The 21,146-nt window shown below is 43.2% G+C and overlaps 1 protein-coding gene across 2 annotated transcripts in view; it reads right to left on the bottom strand.

Annotated features, from left to right (window-relative positions):
* Positions 1-2,564: 2,564 nt before the first annotated feature.
* Positions 2,565-21,146, bottom strand: part of SLC30A10 (solute carrier family 30 member 10) — a 40,394-nt gene continuing 21,812 nt past the window's right edge. Inside the window, exons 1-4 of one of the 2 annotated variants that reach the window (XM_057728047.1) lie at positions 15,680-16,334; positions 14,970-15,047; positions 6,245-6,484; positions 2,565-4,080 (exon numbers count right to left, since the gene is read on the bottom strand). In XM_057728047.1, the coding sequence (XP_057584030.1) occupies positions 3,581-4,080; positions 6,245-6,484; positions 14,970-15,047; positions 15,680-16,334 (1,473 nt within the window). In that variant the 3' untranslated portion in view covers positions 2,565-3,580. Of the gene's footprint in view, positions 4,081-6,244; positions 6,485-14,969; positions 15,048-15,679; positions 16,335-21,146 lie in introns of those variants that run through there. The other variant, XM_057728048.1, reaches the window with a different exon arrangement.

Raw genomic sequence — 21,146 nt, 5'->3', positions numbered from 1 at the left:
CACCTTAACTCCAAGAATCAATTGTGCCCATGTAACCCCTTCTTGTTTAGCAGTGAGTTCATCAAATTGAGGATATTCAGGAGTTAAAGACATCATCACAGAATAGTGAGAGCATTTCATTCACTGTTATATTAACTGATTTGTATAATCAGATTCATAAGGGCTTTATTTTCCAAATTACATCTTCTTTAAATGTCCAAGTTTCTATGTAAAGACAGCTATATTTTTATACACAGTTTTATCTAGCCTTTAAAAATATTTTTTTAAAGAGCAAATTATCCAGCATGATTATGTGAAAAGGATTATTGGGCCCTGGAAAGCCTTTCCTCAACAATATCCCTCAAGGACCCTTAGGTTAAGTCAGTGGCTCAGAAGTAGGGGCTATTCTGCTCCCCAGGGGACCTGTGGAAATGTCTCAGGACGTTCTTGGTTGTCACAACTTTGGGGGGTGCTACTGGCATCTAGCAGGTAGAGGCCTACAGATGCTGCTAAAACTCCTACAAGGTATAAGACAGCCAGACGCAACAAGGAGTTATCCAGTTCAAAATGTCAAGAACAAGGAGATTGAAAAAGCACAACAAAAACTCTTCCTGCCTCAAAAGGCAGCTTATTATAATTCAAAATCCACCTCAGTGATCTCTTTAGCATTCAAAGCACCCATTCCTACAGAACTTTGAAGTTCCTGATTTACCTCCATCAGAGTTTGGCCAGCTGGTTGGGGCGGGGGAAGAAAGGAAAAAAAAGTAACTCAATATGGAGAATATTCTAAATTCTTCCTCAATGTCTCCCTATTTTATTGATCAAAAATTAAAGGTATAATTTTTTTTCTGTCAACAGTGGAGTCTGATAGCCCTATGGATATTCGTAACGGCCAAATATCATGAAAAAAAAGTAACCTCTATTTTCACAAACAGAATGAAACGTTGGAAAATAAAAACAGACATAGTATTTCCTATAGCTAGCGCTGAAATAACGCGGAAAGGACTCTTTCCATAGAAATCAGAGGCAATGCTAAGTGCTGTCCCATGTCTGCAGCTTAGCACGCGTGATGGCTGGTCCTGATCTGACACCCAGAGAATTCCCTAGATTCTTAAAAAATTATTTTCAGCGCCTAGGAAAAAAAGAGAATTTTCTGGAACTAACTTAAGCACACAGGAATGCTAAACTGAGTAGCAGTATTTTTTTAATCTCAGAAAAAAAAAGTGTTGTTTAAATCCACTGTTTGTAAGGCCCCACTGCCACTCTGCAGGGCTCATTCAAAGGCAAAAAGAAAACTCTTGTGTTTCCTTGGGGGAATTAAAATTCAGGACGACTAAAGGGAGAGTAAAACCCAAGTAAAAACCCCATACAGCAGGCATCACAGTGCCTGAGATGGCAAATGCAAGCACTTAACATGATACAAAAATATTGCACTTAATTAGTTCATTTGGACGTCATTAAACACACTGAGCCACTGTCTTCAAAAGGTGCTATTTCACATTGACTGCACTCCATAATTTGGTATGTTCATAAATGTCCATCAGGATAATTTTCTGAGGTTAGATTTAATTATGTTGGAATTAAGAACCTTTTCCTTTCCAGAAAAATACTTTAGAGATTAATTAAAGAACATTATTTGGATGTAAACTAATATGCATTCCTTTATCCAGCTGCACAAAAAGTATAAAATTATAATTTTTCCCTTTAAATAAAAGCAGAATAATATGAAATCAAATTAGACCTTCAAATCTGGAAGTGAGAGACAGATTTCTTCTTTGGCTCCAGACAAACGTGTATACAAGAGAATTTGGTCCACATATTACTATGGTGAATTTCACAGAGAATCCTCTGTTTTGTGTGAGTACATGCCATACTTTTAATATTAAAAATGAAAATGTTGTCTTATATCTACCCCCGTTTTAGCTGTTAAGTACATATACACTACAGTATATACTATATAATACTATTAAGTATATACGCGTAATAAACTTCTAGAGACAAAAACATGTTTAGGCATTTTTCTATGTACCTAATTCATAGCCAGTTTAAACTCAGATAATACATTTTCAAGGAATAAACAATTTCCTGTTCTACTGATCACTGTTGCTTCTTTATTTCAGCCTTAGAATTTAAAACTAAGACAGTTTTTTAAATGGTGCTTGTGCTGAAAAACGTGGGTGCTTTTTCTGTTCCTAACCCAGCACTTCTGATGAGAACTGTGCAGATTCTAAACTGTGCAGACTCAACCCTTAGAGCCTGAGGGATGGTCTTTTTCAGTCAATTTTGCAACCCATCAAAAAAGATTCTAGGTCTCTAGCAAGGCACCTCCCATTTTCTTATACCTATTTTGAGACTGTTCTGGTTAAAATATTGCTGCCTAAACAATTTATTAAATTCATGCCAGATGTTTCTCCAGTACACGGAACGAAAATCAAATTCTAATAGATGTAATTGAACTTGGTGATATGGATCAGAGACATGAAAGAAAAATGTAAGCTCTTCAAAACACATTAAAGGCAGCAATTTAATTAAATCTCATTTCTCCCTTGGACGTATACTTTTCCATCAAATTACTGGTTGGCAACTATAATAAATACTTTAAAATATGTCTAATTAAAGGAAAGTCAATCTAACTTATTTTTTGGGCAAGAATGCATATTCAGTGCCATATATTCTATCCCGAGAATACGCATTTTCTCCTGGTAAGTGCTACATATATCAATGTGATCATATAAAAGAAGGCTCAAGGGAAATTTGGGCAAGCAGGTAAATCATTAATAAGCAATAAATGAAAACAGTCCTAACTGGACTGACTCTAAAAGACAGTATATAAGTACTGTGTCATACTTAAAGAACCAGAAATATTCCCACACTTCCAAGTGAAAAAAAAAGCATCTTGTATATTTGAACACTTGAAACATCCTACAGCTATAGTTCAGTTCACAGCACAGTCTTTTTCGCTCTACTTCCCAAAATGAAGAAATGGTCAGAATGCATTTTCTTCCTGCCTTTTCCCACCCCCGATAAACTCGACTTCCTCTAATGGTCTGAGAATATTTTCTACCTTACTAGGTATTCCTTTTACATTTATTCAAAAATGAGTCAAAGAAAACATTTTCTGCAGTGATAGGACTACCTAACTTTCCTCTTTTAAGATCTCCCAGCAAAATAGAAAAGAATATAGCTATTACGGTTCTTGAGTTTTTTTCAATGTTCTTGGCTATGAGCTCACCTGAGAGTCAGCTAGCAGTTCTAATCAATTTCAGACAAAAACTACTTTGCATCCTGTGTCCACAATCATTGAGTCCCAGCCTTCGATGTCCCTGATATGTATACTAGTGCATTTGCTTCAGAAAATAAATGTTCATACAAAACTGTTGAAGAGCAGCACGAAATACCCAGGGTAATATAAAGGAGTTCTCGGTCACACAAAAATTAACAGACAAGTTCAGCTAACAACCCAAAGAGCCAACCCCTTACTGAACACAGAGCGTGCACACTGTGAATCTGGTCAGTGCAGACTCATAAAGCTCTTCCCACAAGCCAAGCTAGCAGTTCCAAAGTGCCTCGTCTATACAGTCCTACTAATGTGGGCACCAGATTAAAAATGTGTGCTGTTGACATAACGTGAGTCCTCCTGAAGTTTGCCAAGAGCTTGCCCGTGGTCACTCAGACAACCTTCCAAAGACAAGTCAATAGCCACTTCTGTTGTTTGTCGTCTACCAAGGCCATCACTTTGGGACAAGTCCAGGGGAGGACAGCCATTGTGCTCGGCACAGCCATTGACGTGGGCCAGGGGCAGCGCCCCAGGGGGACAGCACAGCAGCTTGGTGCAGGCCTTGGAGATGCAGGGTGAGCTGCAGAGCAACTGCAAATCCTTCTGCTCCAGGGGCTCCTTTAGGTCCACTTTCTCAAACTGGATGGTCACGCTGTGGATTCCCACATTGTGGAAGATTTCTCGAATTTTTATACTGGCATCTCGATCTCCCCCGTCTTGCTGATACTTGATGTGCAGAGTGGCGATGATCTTCCCACTTACAAGTTCCCAGACATGAACTTCATGGACACTGCTAATTCCGGGCACAGCAGAGAGTTTACTCACTAGAATAGGGAAGAGAAAACAGTAGCCAAGGTGAGGGCTCTGTTGGAAGCCTGGAACCACCATGACCACCATGGGAGGATAAGGTCCCTTTAAGCATTCTCGCCAGAATGATGTAGTTACTAAGAATAACAGGAAGAACAGTAGCTGTACCTATAAGGGTACACTTTCCCATAATCTTCTTCTTCCATTCTGAATTCCTCTACCATACACTGTTAGCCCATGAAAAGCAATTCGAGAAGATAAGTTTCACAGCAACCCCCCCGAAAAAGGCCCAGGGTTGTTGAATTTACAAGGCATTGGATGCTCTGATGGACAGGCATGGGAATATAAAGTAGAATACCTTTCTTAAAGGGGATTTGGCAATATGGATCAAAAACCTTTACCAGCAATTCTAATACTAGGAATTAAATTGAAAGGAAATAACCAAATACTTATGTACAAGAATGGTTTGGGCAATGCTTTTTGTGTTCGTGGAAAAAAAATGGAAACAACAAGGGAGTCGTTAAATCAACTATGGGATAGAATGTGACACAGCTGTGAAAAAGTCAGTTGCATATTTAAGGATGTGAGAAAAGGAACATAAGGTATTTTTAAGTGAAAAAGCAAATGGCTAGAATGTATGTGTGGCATGACCTTTTTCCCTTTATTTTTAAATGAAACATCTGTGTATGTATATGCACACAAAAAATTTTAGGCAGATAGTCCTGTTTTATTGAATGACTGACACAAAAATATTAAGTGGTAATTTCTGGGTGGTAGGATTATGAGAGATTTCTATTTTCTTATTTCGGCTCTTCTATATTTTCCATACTTTCTAAAATTAGTATGTATTTAGAGAGATGGTATTGAACAGTGATTGAGAGGAAGCTGTAGCCAGCTAGAGTTCGAATCCCAGTTTAGTCATTTACTACCTGCATGACCTTGGGTAATTTACACAGTCCCTCTGTGCCTCGGTTTCCTTATCTGTTAATTAGGAATGATAATGACAGTAACTCATAGGATTATTTTAAGGATTAAAATGAGTTAATCTAAGTAAAGCACTTGGACGATATGACCTAGCATGTAGTAAGTACCATAAAAGTGTTGCTAGTGTTATAACGATCTAATTTTTTTAGTATCTGCTTTTATATATATGTATATATATATATAATTTTGTTAAAAGGCAATATAAGCCAATATGTATCACAGATTGCTTTGCATATGTTTAGTTTGTTTGTTTTTTCCATGGAGAAACAAGCCCCTGGAAGAAAAATGATGCTGTATATCTGCTCCTCGGAGCCTCCTTCACCTCCATCCTCCTCTGCCTGCAGCACTGGGCGAAAAGCAGGCGTGTAGGACGGCCATACTGTAAATCATGCCTGTCGGCGGAGAGTCTAGCCACGGCCCAACAATGTATTAAGAACCGTCAGATCTAATTTCAGCTATTTGTCATGAAATAAGGTCTTCCGACTTTCAGCTGCATAGTGGGCCTGGGCTCTAGTTCATGTTTACTGGCTCACTGATGACGTGTGACAGGCAGAAAAATAGCAAATATTCATGAAAAAAAAGTTTTCCTAAAAAAAATAATCTCCATTTAGAAACACCAGAACTAAAGCTGCACATTCAGTTTCTCACCAACATCTGGAGAGTTCCCATTTAGACATGCTACAAAGTCTCTAAAAATGTCATCCTCAGATGCACAAAAAGCGAAGCAAAGAAACAGACTTCACTATTGACTGAGCGAATTTAAGCATGGTCCATTTTGCTGTGTTATAAGACACACGGTGACTCGTGTGCCCATAAAAGTCAATTACCTAGAAAGCAGGATCTAGAATACAAAGGAATGACTCATGTTTTCAGAACAGGGGAAATAAAAAAATCAAGTCCCGGGCAGAGTGGCCTTCTCTGAGTTAGAGCAAATCTCTGACATGGAGGTAAATAAATAGCCCAGGAACAGGTACTGCCCAAGCCACACATGGGCTACAAAGGACCTTTGGTTCCTGGAGCTGTGAGTCACCTTAGTAGCAATAGTCATCTACAAAACATATGAGGATGTCTCTATTGCTTGGTGATTTAAAGCATTTCAGGATACATAAATCAAACGCTGCTCTGAAATAACGCGGGCCCTTTGGCCTGGAGAACATGCAGTGGTCAGTGGTTTGAGATCAGAAGAGCACGACTTACTCAGCTCTTCCATGTTGACGCCTTTGGGGACCATCTGCAGCAGAATGGCAGCAGTCTCCCTGATGAGTGGGAAGGCAGAGGACAGGATGATGATGACCATGACGACGGTCAGGCTGGGATCGATGTAGCACTGCCAGTTACACGGGTCCTCACGCCTCAGGGGACGCACATAGAATATGATGGCCGCGATCACCACAACCACCGACCCCAGGGCATCTCCCATCACGTGCAGAAGCACCCCTGCGCGGAAGAAAGAAAGACCGCTAAAGCCTAGATCCAGATTCGGCAGCCATCTGACACTCACTGACTTGGCTTCCCAAGCCTATGAAAACCTGTCTCTATTTTGTTCTCTTTTTGGTTAGAACAGCAGGTTGGATTCGAAAGCAAAAACAACGGCCACCGCTTCACAGAAAACAAAACCCCAGGCCACCAGTCCACGACCCAGAGAACCCAGAACAGCCTAGGAAGATTCTGAGCTGCAGATACCTGCAGGAAGATGGACTATGTCAGTTCAAGGTGCCACATCACTGCCACCCACCACCCATCAGAGGGCACCAAGCCAGAAACTGATGTTAGGCAAATGCTTTCTTTTTCTTTCAGGCAAGTGTCTGTGATTTAAATTGTTTCAAACATTTTCTCTTTTCTTTTTCTTTTTCTTTCTTTCTTTCTTTCTTTCTTTCTTTCTTTCTTTCTTTCTTTCTTTCTTTTTCTCTTTCTTTCTTTCTTTCCTTCCTTCCTTCCTTCCTTCCTCCTTCCTTCCTTCCTTTCTTCCTTTTTCTTTGGTCATGCCACATGCTTTGTGGAATCTTAGTTCCCCGACCAGGGATCCAGGGATTGAATCCAGGCCCACGGCAGTGAAAGCATGGCATCCTAACCACTGGACCACCAGGGAATTCACAAACATTTTTTTTCTACTTGAAGTATAGTGGATTTACAATGTTGTGTTAGTTTCTGGTATACAGCAAAGTGATTCAATATACATATTCTTTTTCATTATAGTTTATTACAGGATAAATATACTATAGTTTCCTCAAGAGGCAAGGGAACTCAGATATATCGAGAGTGGTTCTTTTTATTCTTTGCCTTCCCTCTACCTCGATTCATCTTCCCCCTCCCCTAAACACATTTACCTACCTCTCACTTAGCCTGTGGTCACATAAACTGCATTTGGTTTAAGAGGTCCTCCACAATGCCTAGCAATATCCTCACTAAATAAAGAACTCTTTGTCCCCATAAAATAACGTTTAAATTCTACAGATAATAACAAAAATTGTGGATGTCTTCACTTGAGACCCACTTTGAAAGTTTTGGTTATGATACAGAAAACATGTAATGCTAAAGAAGATCTGAAAGTCCGATTGTTTGCTGGACATAGACTGAATTCGGATTCAGTGAATGAGGTGGAGATTTGTCAGGATTATAAAGTATAAACATAATTCTGGGTTTTGTTTTGTTTTTTACAGAAAGCAACATCAGAATCTTTCTTTTCAAAGTATGTTTTGCATTATCATCACGTAGACGCTTGTGAGAAATGCAGCATCTCGGGCCCCACCTCCGATCTACTGAATCCGATTCTGCATTTTAACAAGATCCCCAGTGATTCAAATGCACAAAAAAGTTTTCGAAGCACTGCTCTAGAAGAAAGTATACAGATTAAGAAAGATCTGCTTTGTCTCTCCAAGCATCCCAGATTCACTCCGTGGAATTAATAATATCCAACACACTAACAACTCACTCCTGGCTGCAACGGAATGGTTTCACTCAGAAGGGGCTACTTCTTCCTCTTGGCGGTGCTTCTAAGATTCTGAGCAGCATCACAGGTCAAATGGCCTTTCGTAAACACACTAAATGTAGTTTGTGGCAACTCCCCCGCCTCCAAAAAAACACAAGAATAAAAAGAATCCCCACGTCTCCTTCTGGCTGAGTGTTTGCTTCTAGTAATAGGACCCTGATTCAATGTATGCGTTAAATAGTCCTATTTTATTCGGTGTCCCTTTCTTCCCACCCCGCCCGCACAGGAGCTTCTTCCTCTCTAGTCCCTGTCCTCAGCCACAAAGAGAAACTCAGAACGTTCCCAAGAGTGCGTCTCTGTATCTTGTTGCTCCAGGAGGAACTGAAGATCAAGGCTTTAACCTTCTCCAGGGCAGTACAAAATACTACCACAAAAATATGAAGACCAAATATTTCCTATATGCACTCGACATCATTTTCACTGCCTGAGACCATCTGTTATTTTCTTTTTCATGGGTGTCAGCCTCGTTTCCTCCATTAGACTGTAAGTAACATGAGGGTGAGGGTCGTACCCTGCACTTCCTTTGTTTATATTTTAGCACTGGAGGCATACACTCTAGGCACTTAATAATAAAAAAAGTATTTTCTGGCTGATTAGTCATAACTCCCACAATATAGAGTAACTTCTGTCTTTTAGTTAATAATAATAACTATAATGCTAGCTAACATATATGCACCAGACATTGTTGTATGTTGCGTGTATTTACACATGAAGTCCTCTAAGGACTCTCTGAAGTAGTTACTCTCTCTGTTTTACAAATGAGGCACAGAATGGCTAAGTAACTTATCCAAAATCACACAGCTAGAACGTGTTTGCGTCTGCACAGTCTGATTAGAGAACCATTGTGCATCCTGCCCCATCCAAGTCCTAAATTCTAGTTCCAGGTTCTCCTTCTGAGGAATCTCACTACTGGCCCCTAAGGATTATATAAACGTGTTCAAATTTATTTCTAACATAATCCACAGTAAGAATCCTATTTTGCATCCTAGCCGAGGCACAAACACACACCGAAACAAATGTTTCTTGAAAAAACAGAACCTCTCCTTACACAGGATTTATTATCTATTTCTATTTCATTCAATTCTAGTTAATTTTCTAAATGCTGATCATACTCAACTAAATTGATTTTACAACCCAAACTATCACGACCTTCAGTATGAAAAGTTGCACTTTTCACTAAATTCATTTCACTAAATTCCTGAGATCGGTTATTGCGGTGTGTTTTCTGGCCTCCCGTGCAAAGACGGTCACTATCTACTGGGGACCACAGTCCACTGGCAGGATTCTGAGATAAGTGCGTCAGTAACTTCTAGGGGAAGGATTACGCCCTGTGATGGGAAATCTCAGGAAAGGCTTCTCTCAAGGTGGGCAAGACTCTGAAGAGGAGACAGACTTCAAAAGGCAATTGTCCCAGGCAGAGAAACTCAGAGAGAAGGTGTTCCAAGCAGAGAACTCAAAGGAGGCTGCAGACGAGGACACGCTTGTCAGGCCATGTGGGAGACGGGTGCGCCACATTCAGAGTCACAGACCTGACAGTTTCTCTGAGTCACGGACCTTGTGAAAGTCAGCCTCTCTGAGCAGCAAGATTCTCACTGGTGAAATGGGGATGAGAATAACATCTGCCTCACTTCTCAAAGAGGCTAGCTCTGAAAAAGACGTGATACTAGAAAAAAATGTGTACAAAAATCTAACGAAAACATAGCCTTAGCCTGGACGGGAGGGGAGTCTGGGGGAGAATGGATACATGTATACGTATGGCTGAGTCACTTCGCTGTGCACCTGAAACTATCACAACATTGTTAATCGGTTATACTCCAATATAAAATAAAAAGTTGAAAAAATATAAGAAAGAAAACATAGCCGTGTGTGTGTGTGTGTGTGTGTGACAAGATAAAATGTTGAAATACGGGAGTGACTTGCTTTTTGCTATTGACTTTCAGGATCATAGAATAAGAGTCAGCAGAACTCTTGGAGATGATCTGACCCAATCTGTAGCTCTGAAACTTGTTAGTAACTCAGCTATCTTGAATACATTTGTGTTGCATGTTGCCATCGCCAAGACTTTTGGGGATAATGTCTTATTACCATGATAGTCTAAAGATGTTTTATTTTGTTATTTCTATGTCTAGATGAAATCTGAGTCACTTATTATGCGTATATTATTTATAATAAAAATAAAACGTCATTGTAGAAATCAAAACAAAAACAAAAAACAAAGAGGACGTGAAACAACATCTGAAAACCCACTGAGAAGTAAGTGCACAGAACTGATGGGAAGGCGATTCATTAAGTGAATCTTCAGTGCTGTTCCAATCAGCCATGTACTTCTCACAACAACGCAGAGATGTCAGCACGGCTGTCATCTCCCTTATGTAGATAAGGAAACTGGTGCTCAAAGAGGGAACATTAAGTGTCCAAGGTCACCTAGCTAGTGAAAGGCAGAGACAGAATTCAAACCAGATCTGCCTGCCTAAGCCCCCCTCTACACATGTGCCTTAAATGGCGGTCAGACAGGCAGGGACCTGGGACCTTTTGCTCCAGTGCCTGCACCCGGACAAATGTCTCCTTAAGCAACAAAAGACACAGAAACTATAAGGGACTAAAAATCACTGCGTGCGTGGGCAGTTGGGGAAAATTATGAACAATAAGATACAAAAAGACCAAAAACCCGACTGCCACTTCTGAAGAGCCTGGAGCAAGAGCAGGTACCACACACGCCCCCTGCACCCACCACCACCAAAGGGGTGGGCAAACCCCCTCAGCCGCCCCACCGGCCAGCTCCTGCTCTTGCCCCCACCCTCACCCCATATAAGGAACCAGCTCACCCCATCCCTGCTCACCATCCCCCACCCAGCACCAGCAAGGGAACCTGTTACTTGCTCTCACGCGCCCCCCTGCTGCTGCAGGGGCCCCATGATAGCTTTGCCTGAATTTCTTATCTGGCCAATAATAAACTTCTATTGATTAAGGAGGCCAAGAAGCCTGGTCGGACACAGCGGAGGGCAGGGGAGACAGTTGCAGGGGTAGGGAGCGAGGCAATGAAGGGGTGAAGAGAAGGACAGAAATGTCTAGAAAGGAGCAATGGCACTGGAACAGCAAGGCCCTGAGTGTCTGCCGTGTTAGCACCTCATTCCGGATGCAATAAAGGTTTCTGAGCAGACTCTGCTGTGATCTCATTTGTGATTCGGGAAGATAAATCGGGCAGTCCTATCTGAGAGGCAATGACTGCCGTCACCCCAGTCACCTGAGTAGCCACTACGCGCACAAGGTAGCTCTGCAACGGCAGGACGCTTAGCCCTCACTTACTGTCTCCAGATAAAAACAAAACCAAAAACGCTGGCACAGAGCCTGGCAACTTGACATAAATTGAAATTTGGTGTGTGTCCCAGCACTTAGAAAAGCCATCAGTGCTACCGAATTTGTTAAGTAACCGGAAACACAGTTAGCACTGGGCATCAGCAAGTGGTTGAGGAAGGATGAGAGATCGGTCTTATTGGGGAGGAAAAAAAACCAAGAATTAGAAAGAAACACCTCATCACAGGAGATTTCTTTTCAAATGATGTCAGGATTGTTATGCATCTATTTATATTTATACTGAAATGAAAAGGGTTACTTGTCTTTCTGACACTCTGTTGCAACCTTTTTTAATGGATCATGTTTGATCCTGTTAAAGGAAATCAACCACTACAGAGGGCACTGACGAGAACATTTAAAGGAACGTGTTTTCACTGTGCTTTGCCGCAGAAGATGGAGCATGTTTCTTAGAAGGCATTTTTTTATTCCATTGGAATAAGAGAAACAATAAGGAAAATCAAAAAAATGGTTTTTGCCATCCTATTCTTAGACGCCAAAAGCAGAAAGGTGCCTAAATGGCCATTAACCAAGAATGGATAAGTAAATGGCGGGGTACTCACACAATGGAATATCATATAGCAATGAAAACGAATGATCTAGAACTACATGCAACAATATGGGTGGCTCTCACAAATGTAATGCTGAGTAGAAGAAGCTGGGCAAAAATTGTGCCTACTATAAGATTCCATTTATATAAAGTACAATTGCAGGTACAACTAATCTATGTTAGAAGTCAGGATAGTGGTGACCTGGGAGGGTGGCCAGTGACTAGACAGGAGCACGAGGGGTGATGGTCTCTTCCGCTTCTCGATCTGGGTGCTGGTTACATGGATGTGTTCAGTTCATTAACACCCCCTGACTGCATATTTATGATATGTGCACCTTTGAGTATGTACATTACACTTCAGTAAAGTTTTTTAAGTTAAAAAAAAAAAAAAAGAAATACTTTTTGCTCACAAGAATGCCCATTAGCTGATGGTTTCCCCAAAAATCCTGGGGGAAAGACCTTCTTTCTAAAGCAGCAGCTACAATGTCAGAAATGTAACCATTCAGTGGACTGTGGGCTCTGGAGAAGGCAGCCATGCTGGGGGAGTCCAGAGGCAGTGTGGGGTGATGGAAAGAGCCAGAAACGCGAAGTAGAAGCCCAGGATACCAGCCCTGCCTCCACCGCTAGCTGCAGTGACTTGGGAAGTCACCAGTCTCTGGTCCCTTTATCACACCTGTAAAGTGAAGGCTTTGGAGTCCAGCTGCAACACACTATGGTCTTTTCCCGAATCGTGGCTCCGAGAGGAGGCACACGACCCACGGTGAGACCAGCCTCCCCCGTGGACTGAAATATGGAAAGGCTCCTGTTGGCCACAGCCAGGGTACTGAGCTCGCCTGTCCTGAAGCAGCTTAGGTTGGAGCCCAGCAATTCCACTCGCTACCTAAAGGGCAACAGTATCCACCTCATAAGGCTGTAACAAATGCTGAGTGACTCATTCATACAGGGTACCTGCCACCAAGTATATACGCTCCATAAAAATGTTAGCTGGTTCTCCTCCCAGGTGCCTGGACCCTTAATACAACAACCCATGAAGTGGGCACTATTATTTTCCTCATTTTAAAGATGAGGGAATTGGAGGCTGAGAGAGGTTCAAAACTTGCCCAAAGTCACGTGGTTCTTAAGTTGGACAGCCAGGACCCAAACCCAGGCAGCTTAAGCCCAAATCCCAATCTTTCTGCCACTGAATCATTTACCTCTATCGGAAGCTAGAGGTACACTTGTCAGTGCTTGGTGCTCAGCTAGGTACGGCGAGGCACTTCACCATTGATGTTTTTCTACCCCGGAGTTCCAATAGCTGTGGGCTGAAAATTAGCAGGATCATAGAAGTTTCCCTCACATTACGCTTCCCAAACAAGGTCTCAGTATCTACTTGGGCCTACTCTTCATTCTTTGCTTCTTTCCACCTACCTGTTCTCTTTCCCTGTAACATAAGATAAGGATGAATAATCAGCAAGTTCACGAATATGTGACATCTTATAAAAACAAAAAACAAGCCCACAGATACGGAGAACAGATTACTAGTTGACAGAGGTGGGGGATGGGGTGGGCAAAATGGGTGAATGGAGTCAAGAGGTACAAACTTCCAGTTATAAGATAAATAAGTCATGGAGATGCAAGGTACATAATGGTGACTATAATTAATAATACTGTATCACATATTTGCAAGTTGCCAAGAGAGCAGATCTTAAAAGTTCTCATCACGAGAAAAAAAAAGTTGTTACTGTGTATAATGATGGATGTTAACCAGACATTATTATTTATCTATTTATATTTATACTGTGGTGATCATTTCACAATATATACAAAGAGTGAATCATTACGTTGTATACCTGAAACTGCTATGTGCCGATTATATCTCAATTTTAAAAATACTAAAAAATTAACAGAATGTGTTTTGAAAAGGTAAAGTGCTATGATGGTGAACTCCATCTTAAAAATCCATTAAATATGTATATATATATATGTATATACATATTTAAACTGAACCTTAAAAAAAGGATAAATTAAAGGGTTATGAGTTTTCATCACAGATTCTCTTTCCAAAAAGATTCACCACCACGCTTTTTAGGAACTTCCCTGTTGCAGTTAAATTTTTTAAAACTAATTCATTTAGAAACTTAAACTTTTAGGAGCTCATGTGTTGCTGTTGTTCTTTTCTGATTTTCCCTCCAGATTCATTCTGGGTATCACTTTGTAAAACAGATGTGAGACTCTCAGAAATGAAGGTGCCTCCTGCATTATTTGTGTTTCTTTATATTATTTATGTCAAAGCCCCACTTCGGGCTTCCTCAAACCATCTAAAGGTAAAGGGCTGCATAATCTTTGTTGAAACTCTCCATCAGACTGGGAATTGGCCTTTCTCAAATCACTCTGAAGCAAAATCTGTGCCCAAGAAGTTGCAAAGGGGAGATGTAGTGTACCTTGTTGGTGCCTGGTGAGAAACGCACTTTTGAACTCCCAGGGTTGACCTTCGCCCTGGGTTTATGACCTTGAGTGCGTGGTAGGAGGGATGCTAATGATGTGCCTTCTTCTGTCTCCCCAGACTCCCCCACTCTGGACCTGGAGGTGAAGATTCAAGTCAACCAACAGACCCATCACAGAAGCAGATTTCTGGCCAAAATAAGTGAGGCAATGAGGGTCATTCAGCAAGGTCACTTGGGGCATAACGTTGGATAGATCCCATCTACTCTTTTCCAACCTTTATCGAAATGATATTCAATTCAAACAGGCTACATTTTATGCTAACCCTATCCATGGGCAGGTAACATCCAGCAGCAGCACACCAGGGATCTGTGAGACTCTGGGGCAGGCAGCATGAGCGTGGGCCTGCATGCAGCGAGGATAAATCATTAGCAGCTCTGTCTCCCTCGGAATCGATGCTGTGATTAGGCAAGAGACCAAGGTCATAGTCTCTGCATGTAACCAGCCTACTTTCTAACACACCTATGAAAAGGCAAACAGAAATGCAGAGTTCAGCCCAGTCCATATATAACATTGGAAAGGATTTCATCTTGAACCCAAGTCAATCCTACCTCTGATATTCAGGGCTTCGGACTTTTTCTCCTTTTTCATAGTCTCTTCTGGCTCATTCTGGGTGTTCAGGGAATCACCTGCATTCAAAGAAGAAACCTTGTGTTGTGTATAAGTTCTACAAACAAAAAGAACCAATGGACTCAAAAAAAAGCTTTGTTATTTTCAAATCCTATGACCCCACCTCTCCAAACACACAGCCCAGAGGAGCATATTTTGGCCTTGAAACAAGCCTTTGGACTTCATTCACACTCCCATTCAAGTTAAAACAATAAAGACTCAGTGCAACCCATCCCCACCCCCAAACCCATAACTCCCAAGGCGAGGGAAGGATGGGCAAAGGGGGAGGGAGAAAAATAAAGTGCAGATAGTAACCGATGGAGGGGAGAGGGGTGAGGAGTGCCAGCTGTTGCCCAAGAATAATAACTGATTTCCAAGAAAATCAGTACTCCTATACAGGAGAATAGGGGGAGGGGGAAAGAGGCAAAGGGGGCCGGGGGATCCAAGAGGAAAAAAGAAAAGAAATCGTGAGAATATGTTCGGTTAGCGGCAGAGACTTCAAGCGGCCTGCAGAGGAACTAGATCTTTTTTTTCTTTTTTTTTTTTTTAAGCAGACAGGTAATAAAAGAGGGCGAGGGGCGAGGAGGAGGAAGGGACAGCGCGCCGGAGAAGGGAAGGGCATCGCGGTCCAGAGGATGCAACCGAAAGGCACCTGCTACGTTTGAGAACACGGTCGCCCCCTTCTCGTCCTTCCTGTCCACCGAGGCCACACGGAGGGTCACGGCTGAGTCGCGGCCGGGGGCCGGCAGGGTGGCGGCGTGCCAGCGGCCCTCGGGGCCTGGCGGACCCCCGAAAGCGCCGCCAGTGGCGCCCCCGGCCGCCGGCGGCTGATGCTGCTGCAGCTGCTGCGGTTGGCGGCGCCGGCGGCGGCGGCCGCAGCAGGCGAGCCAGGCGGCGCAGTCCTGGAAGATGAGCAGCCCCACCACGTTGACCGCCAGCCCCAGGGCGCCCACAATGAGCACCAGCTCGGGGTCATCGATGCGCTCGGGCCGGGCCAGGCGCAGCACGGCCTCCACGAAGATGGTGAAGCAGAGCGCAGTGAGGAAGACGGCGTTGCTGAGCGCGCCCACCACCTCGGCGCGCGCGTAGCCGTAGGTGGCCCCCAGGCTCCCGCGCGGCCGCCGCGCGATGTAGCCGGCGCTCAGCCCCACGCACAGCGAGATCAGGTCCGACAGCATGTTGAAGGAGTCGGACAGCAGCGCGATGGAGTTGCCCAGGTAGCCCGACACCAGCTCGGCCACGAAGAAGGCGACGGTGAGCACCAGCATGAAGAGCAGCCGGCACGTCTTGCCCGAGTAGCGGCCCATCGCGGCCCGGCCGATCGCCCTGCGCCGCCGCCACAGGTGGGGCGCGGCGCCCGAGACTCCGCCGTGGCCTGGTCCCCGCCTCCCGGGCCGCCCTGCCCGCGACCCCGGGCTTCTTATAGGGCGGAGGCGGAGGCAGAGCGGCCCCGATCTCCGCACGTCCAGAGTCTAAAGGAGGGGCCGGGCGGCCGTATCTCAGCGGCCTCCCGCCGCCTCCCCTCTCTCGCGGCCCGGCCTCACTTGGCACGTGGCCACGGGCCAGTGTCTGTCCTCCCAAGGACGGAAGTGGGCAGAGAGGGGAGCTGCCAAAAAGGGGGGGGGGTGCCTGGATGGCACTCGTCACAGACACCCCCTAAGCACAAGTGGGGTTCCCCTGACGACCCCTTTTCTCCAGCCCTTCCGATCATCCGGGCCGTGACTGTTGGCTCTTAGTGATAAGGACCTTGACCCCCGCAGGGTGTGTTCCGGGTGGTGGACGTGAGCACCTTCGCGGACGTGCCCAGAGGATTCATTCCAGATTCCCTATTAACCTGGGAGCAACGACCTGCCCACCCTGCCCTTCCGGGTGCTTCCAGCCTTGCATTTTGCGAAGGTTAGGCTGATCGCTCACTTGGCGTTCCCACTCCAGCACCACCCGTGGTATGGCTATTTCATCGTCTCTTCTTGCTCAGAGCGTTCATAAAGGGCAGGCACACTATCGATTCTGTCACCCCGTCATGACCCAGCATCATCCGTGTCCCCCTTTAGGACCTTGGCTCACAAGGCTGCCTTCCAGAGATGAGCTGCAGGCAGCCCTGGGGGGAGAGCGCTGAACACACTTGTGTGAGCTTGGCACTCGCAACCCAGCGCTCAGAAATGCAGTTTCTCTGTCTTAGGTGCAGGTCCCTTGGCCACCAAAAAAGTCCAGGCCGGCCTCCTCTGTGTACTTGTCTCATTCTCCATTGGAGAGACTATTCTCCTCACCCCCATGGGTCCCTCCCAGCATGACCTGATACTCAGAGTTCAGTGACTGACCTACATGAAGGCTTATTCCAAACAGAGCCTTCTGTTGACAAGAGGCTGTGTTCCAAGTAAATGTTACCCAGAAGAGAACTGTCTCCAGGACTCAGAGAGAAACCAGGGTTCAGGGTCCTTGAAGAAGAGTGTTTGCTCTTGGTCAGTTCAGGGAGCAGGGTGGGGGGACCCTTGCAGGTTGCCTTGTAGGTTTGTTTTAGTGCTGTACTCTTGTCTCTCTCCGAAAAAGATCTGAGGGTGAAGTCTGATGATCTCTCTTCTCCCTCCCCCTCCACAACCCCTGAACTTTAACCATTCCTGAAAAAAAAACACACATCTGCTTCTGGCTTGGAAATGAATAAAAATGTCTCACTCCAAAGAAGCCACAGAATCCATTCGTGGAACATTCTAATTCTAGTCCCATTTGTTGCCGTGTAAAGCATGATCTTATCTTTTAATAGTCCCTGAGGGTCCTTGACAAGCATGCCAAAGCTCCCTGGATCTGAGGGTTCCACCTTATACCAGATGAGCCTCGAAATTCAGGGAGCCTGTTATTCATTCCCTCCCCACATCCAGGAAAACATCCCTACGCTAGGAACTTGAGGAAATTGATCTTCTAAAGTCTTCTCTAAAAGTTAGTATTAAAATGATCAAGAACTTAAAAGCAGTAAGGAGATATAGGCAGATGAAAGTTTCGAAGCTGAGTGGACTTGCACAAGTTCCTTAATTGTCTGGGCCAGTTTTCACTACTGTAAAAAGGGAATAATATTAGTGCCCCTTCATAGGGTTGTGAGGATTGAAGGGGTTAATAGGTGTAAAGTGATTATAACAGTGCTAGTATAACAGATTATAATAGCAAGCACTCAGTAAATGTTAGCTGCTTATTAAAAAAAAAAGCAGAAGGAAAAGAAGGTGTGGCGTGAAGACAAAGAGACTGGGCAAGAGGAAGAAAGAGGGAATTGGTCCAGAGGGCCACATGCTAGCATTAGCATTAATATTAGTACTAGTATGAGTACTAGTGCTAGTACCAGTATCAGTATCAGTATCAGTATTAGTATTAGTATTAGTCATACAGCACATGTAACAGAATTACTATTGAGCTATGGAGGACATACGCTAATACAAGAAGAGCTATGCGCGAGTCCTGCAGACTATGAAAGCCTGAGACCCGTAACCTATGACAGCAAGCCAAGCAGTCCAAATAAGAGAGAGAGGCTTTTTGGAGATCATTTGATAGCGCGAACGCAGTCCTCGCTGATTGCATTTCTCTGTCATTCACAACTGCAAGAAAAACCTGAGAGCAGCAGAAATATATCACATGTGCCTTGTTGCCCAGTCATTCCCCTAACCAAAGGTAGATAAGAAGAATTATGTCACTGCCCCGGGAGGGCAATCGATGGAACTAGAAAGCCAGCGGCTGAGGAAGCGTAGGCGGGAGCTGCAGTGCCCTGCCCAGGGCCTAGATCCTGACTTCAAGAAAGGCTATGGTACAAGAGTGTAAAGCAATTATATTCCAATAAAGAGCTTAAAAAAAAAAAAAAGAAAAGAAAGGCTAAAGGTTAAGGGTGTCAACCAAAAGCACTTCAGGAAAATGTTCTAACTATATACATATATGATTGTGTGTGTGTGTATATGTATATACATACATACAGCTGTGTGTACATATATATAGTTGTGTGTGTGTATATGTATATATAGTTTCTGTGTGTGAGTATACACATCTATATGTATATAGGTTATACATATATAATCTAAGTTAATTGCCAAAAATGTACACTGCATCTTATAGTTACTATAAATTATGAGGTTTCAGTAGCTTTTGTTTATTGAGCTCTGACTCTCTGCCCAGTCCTGTGCTGAGGACTTGATAATCATTAAAGTCATGAAATGAAGATCTCATTTCATCCTCACATAAAATAAGTACAGGCCAACTTCAGAGATATTGCAGGTTCGGTTCCAGACCACACCAATGAATCGAATATCGCACTAAAGTCAGTCACGTGGATTTTTTGGTTTCCCGGTGTACGTAAAAGCTATGTTTACACCACACTGTAGTCTGTTAAGTATGCAATAGCATTATGTCTAAAAACACAATGCACATACCTGATTAAAAATGTTTTATTGCTAAAAAATGATAACTATTATCTGAGCCTTCAGTGAGTTGTAGTAGTAACATAAAGATCACTCATCACCCATCACCAAAACAAATATAATAATAATGAAAAATTTTGAAATATTGTGAGAATTTCCAAAATGTGACACAGACACACAAAGTGAGCAAACGCTATTGGAAAAAATGGTGCCCACAGACTAGACAGATGCAGGGTTTCCACAAACCTTCGATTTGTGTTTCACAAATACAAAGACACAATATCTACCAAGCTCAATTAATCAAAGCACAATAAAACGAGGTATGCCTGTACTACTTTATAGGCGAGGAACCTAAACCCCAAAGATTATAAGTAACTTGCCTAAGATCACAAAATCTGTAAATGATAGAATAGAAATATGCTCTAGGCATCAAACTCTTGAGTGTACTCTCTTCGCCCCCACATTATACTAACTTGATCATTTTTAACACTTCTTTTGCTCTAAACAAAAGAAAGGACTTTTTTTAAATTCACGATTCACTGGTACAGAACTTGATGTGCTACAATTCATTAAGTCAGATTATGATACCCAGAATTCTTTTTACAGTGGTGTTTGACCCAGAAACTCAAAAACCCATTTTTGTTTGTTTTTTTAAAAATTGAAAAAGCAGCTGTTTTGTTTTCATTTTTTAGTTCTTCTTGACAAGAGATGATGCTGCCTTCAGGGAAAAGAATGGACATCTTGTCCAAGGCACCAAATTCTTACTCAAAAGAAGAGGTAGCTCTTTTTCCCCACAGCACCTGTCTCCAGGTTGGAAATACACCATCAACAGCTGGAGCCTTCTCATCATTAGCCCAGGTCCAAACATGCAGGGCATGACACAGCATGAGGGCTTTTCAAAAAGGAAATTTCTTCTCCAGGCAGCTGAGGAATCTTGTGTACAAATCAGTTCTTCATTGACGAATTTATATAACATGTATATTGGGGGGAGGGGGTTGTTGGTTCTTTTTAATTAATTAATTAATTTATTTATTTATTGGCTGTGTTGGGTCTTTGTTGCTGTGCACGGGCTTTATCTAGTTGTGGTGAGAAGGGGCTACTCTGTTGTGGTGCGAGGGCTTCTCATTGCGGTGGCTTCTCTTGTTGCAGAGCACAGGCTCTAGGCACACAGGCTTCAGTAGCTGTGGTACAAGGGCTCAGTAGTTGTGGCTCACAAGCTCTAGAGTGCAGTCTCAGTAGTTGTGGCCCATGGGCTTAGTTGCTCCGTGGCATGTGGGATCTTCCCAGACCAGGGCTCGAACCCGTGTCTCCTGCATTGGCAGGTGGATTCTTAACCACTGCACCTCCAGGGAAGCCATATATATATATATATATATATTTTATATATATATATAAAAAACACTTGTAACACAAAGTTTTTTTTTATACCCAAAAGTATGTATTTCTTCCCTCAAAATTTTTAGAATACATTAAATTTAAGAGATGCTTTAATTGACACGACTGTTTTTTTCTTAATGCTAGAGGCATGAGGTGTGAAAAAGGTAAGACTTAGGTAGTGGTTAACACCACTTTGAGTGGGCTGTCGATAGGGAGAAATACTATCAACGTTTGAGCTGAAGCCCATGAGAAGGAGGCAGCTCTAATATGAATGTAGAGCTGTGCCATCAGCCTGCCGAGTGGTCCCTCTGTGGTTTCTCCGAAACGTCACGTGTCCTTGCCTCAAAGTGGTAT

This window comes from Hippopotamus amphibius, chromosome 3, assembly GCF_030028045.1.
Source record: "Hippopotamus amphibius kiboko isolate mHipAmp2 chromosome 3, mHipAmp2.hap2, whole genome shotgun sequence".
Taxonomy (NCBI): Eukaryota; Metazoa; Chordata; class Mammalia; order Artiodactyla; family Hippopotamidae; genus Hippopotamus; species Hippopotamus amphibius.
This window is presented reverse-complemented; position numbering and strand designations above follow the sequence as displayed.